Source organism: Dermacentor andersoni, chromosome 2 (assembly GCF_023375885.2).
Source record: "Dermacentor andersoni chromosome 2, qqDerAnde1_hic_scaffold, whole genome shotgun sequence".
Classification (NCBI taxonomy): domain Eukaryota; kingdom Metazoa; phylum Arthropoda; class Arachnida; order Ixodida; family Ixodidae; genus Dermacentor; species Dermacentor andersoni.
The window spans coordinates 20431049-20451175 of record NC_092815.1 but is presented as its reverse complement, the minus strand read 5'-3'; the positions used below and the strand labels follow the sequence as shown (position 1 = coordinate 20451175).

The following is a 20127-nucleotide window of genomic DNA, read 5'->3' as shown; positions in this document are numbered from 1 at the left end:
TACCTTCTTGAAAGGATTATGAAAACACAGATTGATTGTGTCTTAGCTATATTTATATCATTTAGGTTATTTCGAAACTAGTTCATATCTTTTGTGGCAGCAGACTGTAATGAAGTAATCGCATCATAGTAGCTGTTGGCAAAAGTTAAAATCACCGTGTCATTGGCGTATTGATAAAGAGAAACGGGTACCCTTTAATTTGCACAAATATTGAACAATAACCGACTGAGTATAGATCCCTGCGAAACTCCAGCATTAATCATCGAGAATGCGCTATGAACTTACCTAACTGAGACGAGCTGACGCCTGTCTTGAAGGAAATTTGCCAACAACAACCAGAAAGCACCCCGAAATCCTAACAAGAAAAGCTTATTTAACAACAGACCGCGATGAACACTGTCGAACGCATTGCTACAGTCAAGAAGGAGCGCACAAGCAACTTTATTATTACCGAAAGCTACATTCAACTGATTACAGAAACCTTCTGGAAGCGTTTAAGTGCATTTCTCCTGCCTAAAACCAGACTGACTAGGCGAAAGAAATGCTTCGGCTGTCCATAAAGCACGTTGTCGCTAACAATAAATATTTTTCTAGTGTTTGAGCAGTGGCTGCGCCACTGAGAAAACTTCAGGTGAAGCGCAAAATAGCACGTGGCACGACAGAAGGAGACGAAGACACAGCGTTACTAACAACTGTTATTAGTATCGCTGGCTCTTCGTCTCCTTGTCTCGTCCTGCGTGGTCTTTAGAGCTTTACTTCTAGTTATACAGTACCGACTAGCCCAGCAGTGTGTTCTTTTCAACTACTAAGATAATTCTCTTTCCCTGTCTTTGTTTTTGTTTTTCTGCATTGAGTTGCCCTTTCTGGTGACTACCAAGATCATCGCCCTGGTTGTTGATGACCGTTAAGCTATTCGTTTTCTTCCGCACGCGAGACATGAGAATCAAATATATCCCGTAAAGGACTTCTCGCCCTTATCAGGCACAGTATGTGGTATAAAACGTCTTATTGGTTGTCTCGGTATTCTAGTTTTTGGGAAGCACCGCATGATGCACACCGTAGGGTAGGGATCATTGACAAAGTCCAGCGTAACAGTTAACTGATGCTTCGAAGCGCGCGCCAGAAGAGAGACAAACACGGAGAGAGAATGAGGGATGTTCGCAGAGATAGATTAAGAATACGCAAGTGATCTTACAAGAGAATTCTTGCTAGTTAGCGTAGGTTGTGCTGTCACTATACTACACGTAAATTTAGAAGACCAAGGTTTTCTTTCTGCAGGGCGCTGTAGCTGCAGTGCCTGTCGCGCTTAGCTCGACTGCCGAGCTTGTCGGCGTTGAATTACGCCCCTCTTTCTAGCACCCTGCATCATTCGTTTTTTCATTTATTCGAGACAGGCCATCTGGAATTGTATTGCTCTTCCTCCGTATCCCTCAGATCGGTGCGCTCATCTATCATGAATGAGCTCGTATTAAGACCTGTCCTTTGATCTTAGCTCTCGTGCGGTTACCGCGACCGAGTGCCAACAAGAGACCAATGCTCCGAGAGCCCTCCATTCCGACACGGTAACAGCTTAGCCTGGGTCGTTTTCCCGCACTCACGTATAACCGCTAAAGGAAACGGCACCAAAATGAGGACGTGCGGAATAAGTTCCTCCGCCTTCTGCGGCGTGCCGATTCGCCCTGCCCCTCCCACACACCGCTCCGATACTTGCTCGATACGCCCCCATCTTCATTCCGTTTGCTTTTTCTCTGTACGTGATTAGGAGATTCCCGTTTCCGCATCGCCGTTAGAAGTTTCAATTCGAATATATATATATTTTTAAGGAGGCACCATCCGGAGGGAGGCTCTAATATTCCTTGTATTTCCTTTTATCTCTCTATCTCACCCGCCGCCTGACCTGACGTGTCTGCGTGCTTAGAATAAGATTCCTTGCCTGCTGTGCGCATATGCGTGCGGTGCATGGCTGCAAATCAGACCCTTTCTATCTTTGTTTTGTTTCGCTCACTGCGTTTGCTTGCGACCTGCACGCATCGTCGACGCAGCCTGCCGTATACGCTTCGGTTCCAAGTTCTCGACTTTCCCGCCTCTTCGTCATTCTTGCTTCTCCTGTTTCTGTAGTGATTTCTCGCTTTCCCGCTGATTTTACCGAACCTTAAGCTTTCCTGTTGCTCTGAAGTCTTCGTCGCCGCCGCAATTCCAGAAGCGCAGGGGAACGGCCGCCAAGAATAACACCAGCTACGAAAAATAATATATACCAGGGATGGAGAAGAAAAAATAAATGGAGGTGCATGTCTGCGCTTTTTCCCGACGACCTTCTCTTTTCGAGATGCGCTATGAATTTTTAAGAGGTGCCTCCTCAAAGAAATGTATTCGTGTACGAGCTGCGCTGCCTCGGCATTCCGACAGGTTCGCTTATCAGAGGCGCCGCTGTCTGAGATGGGCCGGATGCCCATATAGTCGCAAATCCGGCCGTAATACCGGTTGCGCGCCTCATTCCCGACCGAGTACGGATAAAACGTGCTCAGAAAGCTTCGTCTGCGACGGTGTGTGCGACGCCGTTCGTTTTTCCCCCCTCCCTCTTCATCCTGGGACAGGACGTTAACACTCTGTGTTCGTGTCTGCCCTGACACTCTGCATGTTCTTTATTTGAAACTGAATCATTTGCTTTTCAGAAACGTTTGCGTGGAGTGGGCCCAGGGCTGGTGTTGCTGCTTCAAGCGGAAGTATCTTGTGCGATAGTTTGAGAGGCCACATCGAGTCGATACTGAGAAGTGCGTAGTGTGGTGGTGCGCAGGCCCAGCCCAGCTTGCCACTTAATGTAAGCCAGAAACGGAGTTTCACGTTGCAATATCTGTTTTATATATATATATATATATATATATATATATATATATATATATATATATATATATATATATATATATATAAATAAACGAGAAGAGAGGGGGTTAACCGAGGGTCCCGATTTTTATTAGTCAACAAACACTGACACCAAGGACAACATAGGGGAAATTACTTGTGCTTAATAAATGAAATAAAGAAACGATAAATTAATGGAAATTAAAGTGGATGTAAAAACAACTTGCCGCAGGTGGGAACCGAACCCACAACCTTCGCATTTCGCGTGCGATGCTCTACCAATTGAGCTACCGCGGCGCTGTTTCCCCATCCACTTTCTTGGGTATTTATGCGTACTAGTAGAACCCTGGGAGTGTTAGCCAGCGCCACCACTCACAGACCTTGGCGGCGGACGTGGAATGTCTTTTTTGCCGCAGGCGTCACGAGAACGTGATCTTTTTGGGTGAAGGCAACTGGTCAATAAACCCACACATGCTACCTGAAGGCATCAATGTTGCCGGATTCGAGTCCCTCGTTATGTAATAAACGAGAAGAGAGGGGGTTTAACCGAGGGTCCCGATTTTTATTAGTCATACCATAAGAAGCCAACAAACCCTGACACCAAGGACAACATAGGGGAAATTACTTGTGCTTAATAAATGAAATAAAGAAACGATAAATTAATGGAAATTAAAGTGGATGAAAAAACAACTTGCCGCAAGTGGGAACCGAACCCACAACCTTCGCATTCCGCGTGCGATGCTCTAGCAATTGAGCTACCGCGGCGCTGTTTCCCCATCCACATTCTTGGGTATTTATGCGTACTAGTAGAACCCTGGGAGTGTTAGCCAGCGCCACCACTCACAGACCTTGGCGGCGGACGTGTGTATATATATATATATATATATATATATATATATATATATATATATATATAATATGGACTGCACGTACCATTTGTATAGAGCAGTTGCAGTGTCGTGGTCTGCGTGCTATGGCCTTGTATGCTCATGTTCAGTCTCACATCGGTCACCTTTACGCGGCCGTGATTGTAGGCAGCGGATCCGCGGAGCTTGATGGTGCCATTTTGTGCCAACAGAAAAGGAAGACTTTCAGGAATGTCTTTGATTTCTTGCGTATGATCCACGTGCGGCATGCCACATGCGCGTGCTGTTTCGTTTTCAGACGGCTGAATACGAACATTTCCGAGCTTTGTTTTGTTTTTCACCATAGAAGCGTCGCTGTCTCCTTTTAAATATCCCCGAGGGTGAAACACTCCTTTCTTAAAGAAAAACGGTAATGATGTAGCAGTGGCGGTGTTTTCTGAAAATGCAAATAATATCTGTTATCGAGTAAGTTTTCACAGAAGCCAGCAGTTATTTACCCTATAAGCGCTCCTCGGTGGTATGGTATCACTTTGTTGTTGTTTGACTGTCATATATAGTAAGCTAGACGTAGAAGAAAACACGTCTAGATTCTGCAAGTGGGCCTTTGTAATAGCTTCTAGTATTCGAATGAGAACCCAAGTTAGGCTGGTGCTTCTTGCAGGTCTCTTTCTTTCTTTCCTTCTTTCTTTCTTAACTATGTTTGGATCAATTCACCTAAGTTAATTTGTGTAAATTGCCGCAGTGGTTGGTTTCTGCGGTGAAATTGTCTCTTTTGGCAAATATACTGTTTTTCACTCGCGGTGACAGTTAAAAAATGATTAAGGAATTTTACGTGCCAAAACCAGTTTCTGATTATGAGGCACGCCGTAGTGGAGGACTCCGGAAATTTTGATCACCTGGTTTTTTTTTAACGTGCACCTAAATCTAGCGGTGACAGTTACTGGCGAGTACATTTCATGCATCCAAGGCGATACGTTTGCCCTTTTCTTAACGCCTAAGGTACTTCGAGTGCGGAGAAATGGACCGTTCATTACGCCCTCCAGTGAAGCGACGCGCAAATGCGTTTGAAATAGTGCCACCGTTGCTCGCTCCTTCTTCCCGAGCGGAGCTGGGCTCCTTGGCCGAATTTTGCACCGACTAATGCGTATGCGCGATCGCTCCATTTCCTTCGTTTCGGGCGTCGTGCGCTCATTGATCGGCGGTGGGTCCTCTCTTTGATTGCGCGGCTTCCGGCGGTGCTGGGGCGGGGTGGGCGGAGGCTGCGCGGCCGCTCGTTTGGCTGCGGTGCCACTGCCGATGGTCACGTGAGCTTGCTGGTGGCTACGCTACGCCCGCTGCATAGCAGTTCGATTATCTCGAAACGAAAACTGCTGGAACAAGAAGAGAGAGCGCAGGGGATGATGTTGCAGTCCCTTCGCCGTGGGCGCTGAAGCTTTATTTCTAGGAGCTTCTTCTTGGCTTGGACATTTTGCTCACTTGAGTAACGGTGGAAGTCGAAAATTTAGACCGAACGTGAAAAAAAAAAAATAACGCATATTCAACGCTACGGCTTCGACTTTCGATATAAGCCTCAGAGTCGTTGCGATGTTTAACCGGTGCAAATCTTGACGTGCCATCTGTGAAAGCGTGATTATTATTATAATATTTTTGTTACACCTGCATTGTCCTTTCAGCTAAGCTGTGTTTAAATATTTTAGTGCCGCATTTTACATACGAACTGGCGCCCAAACACAAGTGGAAGTTTTACGTTAGGACGCTGCAGAGCATTAAGAAGAACATCTGACGGCGAAGTTTTTGAAATGATGCCGTTGTGCTAGTAGAACCTTTTTACGACCACAATCTAGCGTAGTGGCAGCGTCTGGTGATAGCGAGGCAGCAGCCTCCCCCCGGGACGCAGGCAGCCACGCACTGCGGCATCAATCTGTCTGGTGCGCTCCAAACCGACACGATCCAACCCAGTACCGCGTCGCGAATCACTTAAATGGCGCAAGCTCTTTTACGGCCCGTAATAAAGTTACGGTTTTCAAAGTTAGAGAAAAAAGTTCTGAAATTACTGTATTTCTCCTCTCGCTCTCTCCATCCATGCTATCTAATTGTGACACGGGGCCTTTCTAAACCCAACATCTCTCTCTCTCTCTCTCTCTCTCTCTCTCTCTCATGCTTACCTTAACCGCAAAATTTTCACGTATCACCGTTGAGTTAAAGTGTTGTGAGCTGTCTCTCAGTGACCGTTTTCGTCCAACAGAAATTATACTGCTAATGCTCTATAAATATACACGTTCTGTGTCTTTATTCGTCCTCGTTCAAACGGTTTGCGTGTTAGCATCACTCTACCTAGCATGACACTGTGGAGAGTTCAGTAGTTGGTAATTATGTGCCATGTGCTATTTATAGGTTGCATATGCCTTCACTGTGAGCGTCATATACCAGTATCATACTTTTTAAAGTTCATATTTCTTTTTTTACACAGATTGTTGTCCTGTGTAAAATTGTGTTCGCACAATTCCTTGTCGGAGCACTAAGCTTCCGTTAGTTGGCTTCTCCCTATGCGCTGCTGTCGGGGCCAGAGCACGCTTTACAGGGCATGTATGTATTTACATGTATCTGCTTTTTCTTATTGAGCTCGCATTACCAGCCATTTTATCGTCTTTTATGTGCTGTTTCTTGTAGCTCTCAGTTGTACTTCAGCAATCCTTGGACTCCTGTGCATTTATGATGTCCGCAGTGTTTGTAAGCGCTCCCTATAAGCTCACAATTCCTGCTGCAATCGATACGTGCACGTAAGGGCTGTTCATGCATGCCGGGTTATGGCGTATCCTGCGTGGTCCTAGATTTTTTCTTTTCTTTTTTATTCGTGCGAAATGCACCATACAGCGTAACACTCCTTCTTTTCATTTTTCTCTGTCGCTTGCGTCTAACCTAGCAGAAACCAAACGAGACAGTAAATAGAAATGCGGCGTCCTGCTTTTTATTTTATGTTATTTCTTTTTTCTGATGCTTTGTGAACTTGGACATGTTCGCCCACAAGTGAATCTGTTTAATGACAAATATCGTCTATATGTCACTAATTGTACTGCACCGTTCTTTTTGTGTGCGTTCTGTGTAAGACCCCCTTTGTAGGCTTAGGTGAGCTATAAGGCACTCGTGCCCAAAATCGTGTTATCTGTCCATTTGACGCGTCGCCTCAAAGCTAGCCACTTCTGCTTGTAAGCAGAGTTTTAATGTGAATTAGTTCGCCATAAGGCTTGGTCTCATTTAAGGACCATGTTTGAATTTTTCGCGCCTCTTTCAGGGCTTGGAAGAGGTTTTCGTTTGTGAATGTGGTTGCTATCCTTCTAGCTAGGTATTTCTTCACGCGCAAGGATGTTTCTTGTTCTAAAAGCTAATACACATTGATCTAATCAAAATTTGCAGGATAATATAATAAACATTCGTACTAGCGCCTATCTTGGTTTCTGACAAGGAATTGATAGTTTCATTGACAGAAAGCCAGTGGGCGAGGTTCAGTCATATATTGACTGTGTTTTTGTAGAGTGGGTCTCAAAACACATGTTCATGCTTTTTCTCGACGCATCTTTACGTTATCTTTAATTAGTTCGGCGTTTAAAGAAAAGCTGTCTTTGTATTCAGCAGCTGCTAATGATTCTTTTTTTCTCTTATCCACTGCGTTCAAACCTGTGACCCATTAACATCGAAATACTGCTCATTTTACTTTTCCTGCTTTTTATTCAACTCTCTACACTGTAATAGCTTTCCCATTCAAAGCCCAAACAATAAGAATGGGCCCCATCCAAAATTTCATGTCCTGTAAAGAGTTTTATTAGTGTGATCGTGCTCGGTTTCTGCGAATAGTGCAAGTAAGGGTCGAATGAACATGTAGCTCTTTTAAGCTTTAGTACTTTTTCTGTTTTGTTTAATGTGCGCAGTTGAATTTGGTTTATTTTCTTTGATACGTTCTCGAGTTCTTTTTTGTACGTGTGTGCGTGTGTGTGTGCGGTGGTGACCGGGGGCGGGGTCACAACTTTTTTGCTTGGTACTGTGCCTAAACTTAACGTGCGGTGATTCTCGGTTCGCCTTCTGTTCTTTTAGTTTCGCACTGTTCCTGCTGGCGTGCATTCGACCGACCGTTTTCGAACTGCAATAGGAAGCTTCCTTCTCCAGACGTAGAAAGACGGCGAACGCTTGACGTGCTCCCTGTATGCCTTAGCGGCGTTTCTTTTCATCTGACTTGTTTAGCGCCATTTATTTTTCTCGGTTGAGTGAGCCGCAGAATCGCACTGGGTCGCTAATAGCGTCCCGTTTAGAAATGCTCAGAAAAAAGAACGAAAAAGAAAAAGAACGAATGAAAAGGAGGACGAATAGTTCCGAAACATGCAGGAAAATTGAGGCAGTGTGTCTTGCGCTCATTGTTCTTGGAACTGTGTGGGCGTTCTCGGCGTTGTCGTCTGGCCATTAGTCCTCTCGTTTTCAATGCTGTTCTTACTGCGACGCTCATTTACTATCCCCCAAGCATAAGTGGTTGTTGTTGCAAACAGAAATTGCGTAAGTGTGCTCATTTGTTGCGCTTGACAGGCCACAAGATGACAGAATCATTCGCTTCACAGTGTATATCCTGCATGTCGGATTCTTCGCATAGTTCTTTCTACATTTTTCGTGGAGCATCATGAGGCTCGTGATCTCTAATGTGACGGGCATTCGTTGTACGTTTTCGAGTAGGCTTTCTCATTTCGTGCGTTGCGGCCGAAATGTGATTTCCCTTGTGCGCATTTACTACTCGCATTCGCAGCCGTGTGCAAAACAGTAATGTGCCTCCCCTCTCCTTTTTTACATTTTATCGCCTCTCGAACGACGCTTCTATTACAACTCACAGCTCTATTTTTTATGTTTACTCAATGATTCTCTGAAACAGAACGACTACAGTTTACAGTAGTGCTGTCGTGGAAGTAAACCAGGAGATGCAAGACAAGGGAACGCGAGTGCGAATCGGCAGCTGTGTTGTTTTGCATATGGCATACCTTTCCTTTCACTTGTTAAACCGTGGCGCCGATCGGTAGCTGTCGTTAGTAAGACAGTCAAGATAGTCGCGCCGTGTAATATTAGTCGTACCCAACGCCCTGAAGATTGAGTGAGTGCTCCCAGTAAAGTAGACGAATGTTTGTTTCATTTTTAAAGCTAATGACTAAACAATCGTAATCGTCTGAGTAACGAGCTTCTCATTTAATCATTATCCTCACCGAGCTTACCATTAACGCAGAAACGAGCTGATTTCTCTGGGTTCTTTTTTTTTGTGCTTCTGGATATTGCCTTTAAATTTTTACATTCCTTCCACGTTTCTAGTAGGTCTTCTTCCTTTGAGCTTCCACGAAGTGTGCTGCGTAGAGCACTTAATGTTTTTTTTTCTCTTTTCTCATTTATTTCATTCAATTTTTCTGGAGGAGTGTGCGGCTGTGCGTTTTTCTTTTCTTCTTTTCTTGGAAGCACAGTCAAGTATTTCCTACAACTTTGCGAATTTGCTACGTAGCCTCGTCCTGCGCCTACACTATCTTTGGAAGCCCGGTTTCCGATTCCTACCTTTATTTAATCTCGCACAGTGAGGACGTTTATTGAGAGGAAGGTACTACAGTGAATAGCGTGTTGGTTGTTCGTCTCAGCTCAGCTTTCTGCATTAGCGTCAACCTAAAGCGCAGCGAACTTCTCCCTCGCGCACCTGTTATTTACCGATGGGACGATCTTCTCCTACTAAAAATACGAAGTTCATTCTCTCACGTGTCTCGCTTACCGAGCCGCTTCCTCCTCTTCACCTCATTGCAGGCGCTCAAGGGGCGCCATTACGCTCTGCGGCAGCCCAGGTTACACTGTCGCAATGACGACCAAGGGGGCGAGGGGGTGAATCGCTGCTTGAAACAGCGAGCCGTGAAGGAGCTGACGGAGAGGCATGTCTTGGCAGGCGAACGAGGCTAATCACCGATTATGGGACTGCGACGACGAATCTCCGGTACCTCCTGCTTCTCGTACCGCGGCTTCTGCTTTTGCAAACGCCGGCAATCTAGGGCTTGACAGCGCCTCCTCCTCCTACGTCGTCCTCGGCGGACGCCCCTTCAATGGCCGCTAGAGGCCCGGATGCCCGCCTTGTGTAACCTCGGCGGCTGGCTGGCGGTCTGCCCGCTCCGAAGATGAGACTGACCCTCAAGTGGGGGCTGCTCTCTCTCTCTCTCTCTCTCTCTCTCTCTCTCTCTCCACTGACCCTCCACTTTTCTGCTGCGAGGGCTGTGAGGGCAGATATAAAGCGAATAAATAAAGAAGGAAAGGAGCGTCAGGAGGGAGGATCACAACTGGAGCCCGCCGAGGGATCATCGCGCCGTCACGTGTACTACCATATAACCCGTTCGTTTCCGCTGCTTTATGGGGCCGAATCAGCGCCAAAGGACCCTGTTGATCGTCGCTTCTCAAACCCTTTCGTTGCAGTTCGCTTCTCTCTCGTGTACTTCCCATAATTTTTTGTTTTCATTTTCTCTTCTGCTGCGGCGTCCGTGGCCGTTAATTTTCTGCTGCTCTTCTCTTGTCGTCGAGCTTTCCATTTCTTTTTTTCGCAGACGTGGTCTCTTGAAGAGTTAGGGAGCTTTGATATAACGTTCGTACTAAGCGAAATGGGACTTATAGCGTGATAGGCGCTTTTGATTGCGCATACATCGCGCGAAAGCTGCGTTGGCACTCATGAGTGTGCTGTCATGCTCAGATCGCAGCCAATTTCACGCTACATGCGCTCATTCTACTAGTGTTTAGAGCAGGTGCTTTTCTTTAATATTGAGCGTACTTACCTTCACAGTTTAAGCTAAACGGGATGCGAGCACGCATTATTTTGTGTAAACAGATGAAATTATGACTGGCGTTTAGAGGGTCCTTGAAAGCGTAAAAAATGAGAATATGACCTGACTGCTCTTTTAGCTAGATATAGTTTTCCTCCTTGACAGAACAGGGAAACTCATTGGCCTTTTGATTTACTTCAGCTGACTTTACAAGATTGCTTCGCGCCAGTGCGTAGGCAGGATGCGTCCTTCCGCGCGAAGTCTGGTTTATGTAATATAAATAAATTTTAGAGCACCTATACTTTCTCGCCTCTTGTTTTGCGTTTCGTTGCTGAGCAGCATCAGTTTCTTCGAAACAATTAATGTTCCTCTTGCTTTGTGACAGGCGCGAACAAGTTGCGCGAAAATTAATGATTGCCCTCCTGGAAGGTAAACAATTGAGAGTCGGCGCTCCGTGTTATTGTTTCTTCATTTCGACTTCGTCTTCGTCCTTACTTTTAAACTGTTCAGATAACAGGCGCAATTATTATAATTGTAACTGCACTGGCATGGATTAAAACCATCTTTATCATTAGGTTGAGGCCACGTGGACAACTATCGATGATATGGCGCGCGTTTTAACAACGGCTCGCCGAAATCGAGAATCGACATGGTGATTTGTTGATCAATTCTGCTGTGACAATATCTAGCTGTTTCCAAAAGGCGTATACGCGCAGTGTTTGCATTGATTAAATCAAGGTTTGTAGATTACTCGACACCTTTCTACTGCCGTGTTCTTTCTGATGGCGTTGTTGTTAGTAGTTTCAGCGACTGAACGAAATTCCAGCTCTCTGTTTGTTCTTGCACTGCTCTGTAGACTTGAAACTGAACCGACCTGATTATTTCATATTTGCATTTTCTCAAGGAAAAGTTTCCATGCGGCATGCTATGTGCAGCAGCCCAACTCAACCGCAGTTCGGTGCAGGATTCCAGGAGTTTTAAGCCCTGAAACATCATTTCTTGTGCAATAGCCGTTGGCTTTTCGCCAAAGCAGCCGAATTTTCATTGCCGCTGTTCCTTTTTTTTTTTTTTTTTCGCTTGGTATTGCACGTTTTGAAAGCAAACTTCGGCTATGTTTTGCAATACCCCGTCGTCGATTTCTGTTCGCTGTGGAATGCTATTGACTGCGATCGCCGAACTTCGGACCCATGTTTTCTCTCTCAAACTTGGAACGACAGTGGACAATGAGCTTGTGTAAAAGTGGCGTTCAGGAGTCAAGGAGGCCGCTGCTGAAGGCCGTTGACGCAATCCGCGCGCCGGCGGCCTAGACGCGGGTGGCTTCAAGACGTGACGCGGTGCGCTAGGACTCTGTTTACGGCAGCTGCGTTTCTGCGCTTCTTATTACGGCGCACGAGGAATACCTGAATAGCTGTGTGTACAGAATACTATCCCCGCAGACCCTGACGCAACCGCGCGTGGAAGGGGACAGCTACGCTATCGCGCTTGCGCAACTCTTGGCGATGATCGGACCATCGTCGTAAATTTATAGAGGCTTGCGTTATCTTCCTCTCGCCCGCTGGGCAGCTTCCTGACCGTGGATTTTGCGAGGAAGCCTTTTATGTAGTCGTGCTGTTCTCAGTTTCCCTTTCTTTTGGTCCATTCTTGGCTTGACTTGTCTCGTTTTGCAAACGCGACTTACAGAATCCACTAACTCGTCACTTTCTCTTCAGCTCCCCCTGATTCGCTTTATGTAGTCGAGTTGGTTTATGTCCTTTTCGTCGTATCATGTTCCTTTCCCCTTTGAGTTTCTTTATTTCTTTCTCTTTTATTTTACGCCATCTGGTCACCGTTGTCCGCGCTAAGCTTTTTATCCTGGCGGCATCGTTTGCTTGTTTCATATCGCAGGGCATACGACCTGGTCGCTAGCTGCCCGTATTTGTTTGTGTATCGGAATTTGTCCTTCGATCTTCCTGTTGAACAGGCACTTATTTAATTTCATTTATTTTCACCTTAAAGGCCCGGAGGCATTACATAAAGCAGGGCTTTAATCCTTGTGACAATGTTAGAACAAATGTACAGAACGGTGAAGAAACAATAATAAATAAAAACAAGCCAGTAACACTTGTGAAAAAAGGGGAATGTCGTGTTAGAGTAAGGGTAGGCGGGATTGGTAATTAAGCAATGTGGTTATTTAACATTTCGCGGATCGTTTTACGGTCAGTGCATGACACGATATCTTCTGGGAGATGGTTCCAATGGGTTATAGCGTCGGGAAAGAATGAAGTGTTCATGGCAGACGATCGGGTGTTAATGTTTGCTATGGGACGACTGTGGCTTAAGCGAGAGGATGTACGTAAGGGGGGATTTAATAGGGAATGCCTGGAATGTGGGTGGTAATAAAAGGCGTGAAGCAAGCAGAGACGAGAGATGATCCGGCAGGAAGCAAGTGATGGTAGTTCAAGTGTATGCTTTAGTGCGGTTATGCTGGTTTCACGAGAGTAATTGGAAGTTATAAACCGAGCAGCGCGATTTTGTATTGCTTTTATGTCATAGGTAAGATATGATTGGGAAGGGTGCCAGATAGAAGACGCATATTCTAACTGCGGACGTACGAATGTTAGATATGCTAGCTTTTTTATTTCTGGTGATGCGGCTTTCAGGTTGCGTTTTAAATACCCAAAGGTGCGTGAAGCATTAGAACACATGGTGTCAATATGAGTTGCCCATGATAGTGTCGATGTCATGTGAACGCTAAGATATTTGTAAGACGGGACATGATTGATAGGAGCTGAATTTATTGTGTAGGTGTGACTTGTTAAGCTGTGGTTGCGGGTGAATGACAGAGCTTTGCATTTAGTAAGGTTAAGCGGCATGAACCATTTCTCGCACCATACTGCGATGAAATCGAGATCCTGTTGTAGTGCGGTGATGTCATTCGAGCCTTTGATAGGGGAATATAGGACACAGTCATCCGCGAAAAGACGTAATTTATTCTTAATGTTAGCAAGTAAGTCATTGATGTAGATGAGGAAAAGTAGAGGCGATAAACCAGCGCCCTGTGGCACACCCGATGTTACGCTGCTAAGAGATGAATTGTGGTTATTTGCTGAGGTAAACTGTGTGCGCCCTTTTAAGAAGTGTTCAAGCCAGGTAAGCAAGCTATTTGGGATTCCGATAGATGCGAGTTATTGAAGTAGGTGATCGTGGGAAACGCGGTCGAATGCTTTAGAGTAATCCAAGAAAATGGCATCAATCTGCAAATGAAGGTCCATGAAATGCAGAATGCCATGGGTGAACTCGGCGAATTGGGTCTCGCATGAATATAGTTTTCTGAAGCCGTGCTGGCGAGGGTAAAAGAAGTTGATAGATTCCAGGTGAGACATTAGGTTGGATGAGATTATATGTTCTAGAAGTTTAGAAGGAATGCTGGTCAGAGAAATTGGGCGATAATTTATAGCACGGGAGCGGTCGCCAATCTTAAAGATTGGTACGACATGGGCCTTTTTCCAGTCGTCGGGCAAGCTTTCAGTTTTTAAGGATTGCGTAAATATTAGCTGTAGTACCTGGCTAGAAATGTTACTCGTGTTAACTAGTATTTTGGCGTTAATTCCACCACACCCAGCTGATGTGGTTAGTTTTAGTGAATTAATGAGACTACATATGCCATCAGGGTTGATCTTGATGGCTGGCATTAATTTTACTGGAAGTGGTGGTATTGGTTCAATGGGAGTGTCATTAGTGTTGGAGAAAACTGAGGTGAAGTAGTCGTTAAGAGCTGACGCGCCTTTCTCAGAGTTAATGAGATTACCATCCGGATCTGTTAGTTCAATCTGTTTAGTATGTGTCTTTACTGAAAGTAAGCGCCAGAATTTATTGGAGTTTGATCGTAGAATGGTCAGAATGTCATGATTAAAGAAGTTATCTTTGGCTATCGTCAACTCCTGAATATATTGGTTAGCGCACAGTTCGTATTTTCCCCATGTTTCTGAGTAATTTGTAAGTTTGGCTTTTTTGTAATATGATCTTGCGTGGCCCCACGATCGACTTTGCTTGTGCCTAATTGCTTTTTGCCGCGTCGGAATGCATTTATAGGAAAGCTGCGTTCGAGATACACAAACTCTTCGAGGACACGATACATTTGTTTCTTGAACTGTCCAGTGCAATGGGAAACGTGCCTTCTAAGACTTTCGAGTGTTTGTTATTATCATTGGTGGCACATTGGAGTGATTTAGTCGCGTTAAACTGTAAACACACTATGTGACCTAACCTGTCGTCTTTGTCTTTTTTCTCTTTTGTCTCAGCAGAGTGGAGGCGCCCTTAGGTCAAGCAATCGTGATGGACCCAAGAGCTTATGGCCTCGCAGTGGAGGGTGAGTACGCTCTACTTTCGTGACAACTGGCCATTTCATCCGACGCAGTGCACTGGGGCACACGGGCAGTCTCGGTGGTCTGCGATACGTATCGCCGCCGAGCTCACGGCAGGCAGTTTTCTGCCCAACAACCGTAGCCAGTGTCTGCACTGGCGTTTATGTAGTGGTCCCAGTCAATTCTGCCGCTGTGCGCTCGTGGCGGTCCTTCGTCGGCTCGAACCGTAATGTGCGGGGAGGGGACTCTGCTGTCATGCCTTGCGGTGACGGCAGTACGAATCGATGCCTTCTGTATTGCGTTTATTCTCTGCAACTGCTTTGGGGCGCTGCGCATCTTAAAAGTACTGTGCTCAGCGGTTGAAACGCGATACTCGTACGGTATGGCGGCCGGTGATTCTTGCGCCACCAGTGAGCGCTGGGTGATCGCTGAGGGGCCCAACTGCGTCACAATCCATCGAAATGACTCTCGTTTTCATGCGACACAAAAGTGCATCGGCTCGATATCCCCAGCGTCCAACGGTGGCGCAAAAAAAAAAAAAAAAACGTGCCGGCAGCCATGCTGTCTGAGTATCGCATTTCAATCGCTGAGCACTGTGCATGCCTGCTTTAAAATCGAACGAATATCGAGTATAACATTATCGAATTGAATACCGCATATTATTTTCATTTCTGAAATATAATAGAAAGGCTTCGGGGAGTTAGTTTTAGTAAAACCTGAAATAATTTTTTTTTTTTTAATATTTGATACGTGTTAGGGCATTGGCAACGGAACTTTCTCTTAACAGCGCAACTTGTAAGTGAGAAACAGCTGAAAGACGACCATGTCGTATGCATCATGGCTATAGCAATGTAATGAAGGAACATGCCATTATGTGCATGTGGATTGTTGTATTCGTTAAGGGAGCTTAAGCCTAACGCTGCAGCACTGCACATCACTTTAAAAGAATGCAAGCGTAGGGCGTTCCGCCTAGGGAGAGCTTTATTTGCATAAATCGAGACATCGAATTCGGCGGCAGCCTCAGCGTTAGACAGCTCTTGCAGAAGGACCTAGAATTGCTTTGCGGAAGCCAGCTGCTCCGTGCGCTCGCTCAGTAACTGGTGCCCCGGCGCAGAAGCTGGCTCTCTTGCGTCCTGAATTAGAAACAGCCAAATTTGCATCATAGTCGAAGAAATGCTTTGTATATTGTACATGAAAACGAACTAATATTTGAAAATTTCGAATTGTATGTGTCTGAACCAAACAAGAATCGAGTATCAAAGACTATATCAATCGTGTTTGAAATTTAAAATGTTCACACACCCTTAATTCTGGGAATATGCTTGCGTATAGCATTAAATTCTATTTGTGCAGTCTTTGTTGTGTGTGTTTTCTCGTTGCGAACATGAATAGCCCCTTCTTTTCTCAACTACCATGGTTAGATGCACAAAATAGCTTCTCCATGTTCTCTCTCTCTCTCTCTCTCTCTCTCTCTCTCTCTCTCTCTCTCTCTCTCTATCTCTCTCACACACACACACACACACACACACACACACACACACACAAACACGCGCGCGCGCGCGTACGCACATTTCGGTTTTTCATTTCTTGCATCACTTCTCAAAGCTCTCGCCGTAGCTTCTACCTGAAAATGTTCTTCAAGCTTTAAACAAGAATTAATGGTAACTTCTCCGTGGAGTGTTGCCCAGTCGCGGTTACTTGTTGCATTGTCGCGCGCTCTGTACGCAATCCCGTACTCTCCCCCATTCCTCTGTCGTACTACGTAATGTCCCGCCGACCGACTGGCCAGTCGACGATCACCGCAGGGATGGAAGTTCTGCGCCTATTGCGTCATCTTGCGCCAAAACATCGAGTTGCGCCAACCTGCACCAAAACACTTAGTTTCGAATGAAGTTGCCAATCTTAGAAGGATGTGTGTGTTCAGTGGCGATCCCGCAGCGATAGACATGCGTTGGCTCGCACTTAGCCCTGCAATCGAAGCCTAAGCAATCCAGTTTCAACGTCGGCGTCATTGGAGTGTCGGTGTATTTGGTTGCATAATTGTAACTAAGCCACAAGGAAATGAAAACCCTTTTGTGCTATGCAATGTATTAAGAATATTTTATAAAGGTGCTAAGCGTTTGCGTATATGCGGACCAGCTAAAGACTACTTGAACTGACGCTTATTTCATGGGACAGTCGGGAAGGAAAGCCGCGCCGAATAAATAATAAGGTCGCGCAGTCTGCTCGGCGTGTAGCTCACCAGTGTCGCTATGTTTTTTTAGCATTCGATTTTGCACCCTGTTGGTACATCGGCATCGATTAATGGGCGAACGCCGTGCGTTATAAGTCTATTTCGCACGTGCACCTCGTCCCGTTACCGGTTTGATAGCGCGACACGCTGACGAACCACCTGCTTGCTTTCGTCAAAATTCTTGGGCACAAATAACCAATAGCAACCGCAATCGTCACTCTAATTTGCACGCAGGCTACACTGTTTTCTGCCAGGCCACGCCACTCAAACTCAGGCTCTTGCCGTCGCAGAACGCAAGCCAAGGATCTAAAGTTTCATGTTTAGTCAACCTTGGCGGCCCAATTGTGATCGTAATCAAACGTTTGGCGAAACCCCAAACCTCCGAAATGGTCGTTCGTGGCGATGATGTTCACGATGCGACTTGCACAAATCGAGTCCGAAAATTCGGGGTTCAGTTTGTAAGCATGTTTTACAGGTGACATTTCGCCAGCAGCATGAAGTTCATCATTTATAGTCCCTTAAGGACCCCTTTCAGAGTATTACATAAGGGGGAGGCAAATGCGTCAATAAACACTATGGCCATTATTATACAATGGTTAACTTACTCATACAACGGCAAATAAAACTTAGTATACAAGCTAGAAGACGATGGGTAAGAAAAAACAAAAATAAAACAAAAAATAAGCTAACCGATAATAGCGCAATATTCATCACAGGATCAGACATACTTTCTTAGATAAGATAAAAGTTAACGCTAAGAACCATGTTAGCTCCCGCACAGCCAAAAATGTATTCTAGTTGTTTCGAATACCTAGGTTTCGAATCGAATGCAAATATGAAAAATATAATATGCGATAATATTCAAAATCTTCGAATGTTCGCACACCCCTACAAATGACTGATAACGGCGTTTAAAACAACCTAGAATTCGTTTAGACTTTTTAACTATAAAGAGAGCCCGTGAAATAAATAAATAAAAAACCGCTGTGATAGTGACAACCCTTCTGCGCACCAAAGATTGCATCAACCTTTGCGCAAACCTCGTCAAATAGGGGCACCGAGAACGAGCGACCGTGCTTTTTTCTCGCCACATCGGCAGTTTTTGGCGCGCATCTTCGGTCCCTGTCGAATGTGAAGTAGCGAGATCTTGTAACAGTTCGGAAAGCGAACCGTTACGAGACCGTGGCCCAGGTTTGCACGTTCGTAATATAAACAATGCACTAATGACGGCGTTTACGTCTGAAATTATTTATATTACTGGTGCGGAGACACGTTACGTCAACTTAAAAAAATATATCGCACGCTTCCTCGCTTTTTTTTTTTCTTTTCTTGTCGAAAAAAGAAAAGGACCACACAAGACCTAGGTTGCTGTTAATGCTGTTATCGGTCGGACCTCTATCGGACCTCTATAGTCCAACTTGCCGAAATCGCTGACGGTGTCATCGAGGTCTCTTTGCCGTCGCTGTAGCCCACCGTCCAGGCCGTCGCCGCACCGCTGGATAGCACAGAGCTTGCGCACCGAGTCGACAATATCCCCCGACAGCTCAGCTCCATGCAACGGCGCCTGTATCAACGCACAACGACGCGCCCCCGCTACCGCTCACAGAGCCGTGACCGTAACACCGGCTCATTGCAGCAGCCTGGTGACGCCGGCCGTTGCTACTACCATCCATGCTTCGGGGGACAGGGCCCGACAATGTCGACCACCCTGCTCGGCTGGACATCAGGGAAACGCCAACGATAGCTCGTAGACATGGCTGCGCGCTGCCAACCTGGAGGCAGCCGCATCTTCGTCACCGCTCAAATCACAATGCAGCGGTTCCTTGTCGTCTGCGGCTCCGGTATGTGCTGCTATCCACGAGCTCATCTTCAAGGTCCCCGTCCACCTACGTCTTTCGAGCACAGCGCGGTGAACCGGTCCGCCTTCAAGATTTGCGGCTTGCTCCATCTAGAAGAAGAAGAAGAAGAAGTTTATTTACCACATAAGTACACTGATATATACAAAGCGGTAGGGATGGCAGGATAAAAGCTGCATAACGGCAGCTTGACTAGTCCCACCTCCCCATGAACAACAGGCAGCAACATGGCAAGATATTCGTAGTACATTCTTGTGGCAAGGTCAATATATACATATTCACAGATGCATATATAGACACACATTTATACATATATATATATATATACATACACACATGCATATACGCATACATGTATGCATGAAAAGCAGAAATGACAACTTAGAAATAGCAAAGAAATACTTTTCAACCGACAAACCAAAAAGTTAATTATTCACAGAAATTTTTGCAGTAATGTGCTCTTGGATATATGGCGTATGTTTGCATCATTTAGACTATATCTGCACGCCCGACCGAAAAAACTACGCCGTGACTTCCTCTGTTATTTCGTCATCGCCGACGTCATCGAGCCAATCATCGGCTCAGACTTTTTGGTTTTGGCACACTACAACCGCTACGTCTGGCCCTCCATGCAGCGTGACTGTCGCACCTGGGCACGCTCCTGCATTCAGTGCCAATGCTCCAAAGTCACCAGGCGCGTCACTTTACCGCTCGGAGCACTCCCTCATCCCTCCGGTCGGTTTCAACACGTCCACCTTGACATCATAGGACCGTTCCCCCCAGCCGGGCTTTATCGCTGCTGCCTCACCGCCATCGATCGATAAACTCGATGTCCTGAAGCATGGCCCCTCAAGAGAATCACCGCTGAAGACGTCGCTTCGGCCTCTTTCACCGGCTGGATCTCTCGCTTCGGCCCCCCTCGCCGCGTCACAACCGATCAAGGACGACAGTGTGAATCGCAACTTTTCAGGCTCCTCAAGCTCACCATCGGATTTGAGTGCTTGAGGACCACCCCACCCTTGCGCCAATGAGATGATCGAGCGCTTCCACCGACAATTCAAAGTAGCTCTCATGTGTCATCCGGACTCACCCCGGCTGGAGGCCATCCCAGCCGTTGTTGGATTTGGAGGACAATCCCAATTGCTGTCCCCCAGATTTTGGACC

At 45.9% G+C, this 20127-nt stretch overlaps 1 protein-coding gene, 1 long non-coding RNA gene and 1 other non-coding gene across 8 annotated transcripts in view; 1 reads left to right on the top strand and 2 right to left on the bottom strand.

Moving 5' to 3' along the window:
- LOC140216076 (uncharacterized) overlaps nucleotides 1-9944 on the bottom strand; it is a 140997-nt gene extending 131053 nt beyond the window's left edge. Inside the window, exon 1 of the long non-coding RNA XR_011892718.1 lies at nucleotides 9505-9944. This is a non-coding gene — a long non-coding RNA (uncharacterized lncRNA). The remainder of the gene's footprint in view (nucleotides 1-9504) is intronic.
- Nucleotides 1-20127, top strand: part of LOC126542789 (protein unc-13 homolog B-like) — a 282991-nt gene that overhangs the window by 144180 nt on the left and 118684 nt on the right. For 5 of the 6 annotated variants that reach the window (XM_055077447.2, XM_055077445.2, XM_055077444.2 and 2 more), the window contains exon 2: nucleotides 14812-14879. In XM_055077447.2, coding sequence (XP_054933422.1) covers nucleotides 14812-14879 — 68 coding nt within the window. The remainder of the gene's footprint in view (nucleotides 1-14811; nucleotides 14880-20127) is intronic. The other variant, XM_055077446.2, reaches the window with a different exon arrangement.
- Nucleotides 3552-3624, bottom strand: TRNAP-CGG (transfer RNA proline (anticodon CGG)). The gene has a single exon. It is a non-coding gene; the product is annotated as a tRNA-Pro (tRNA).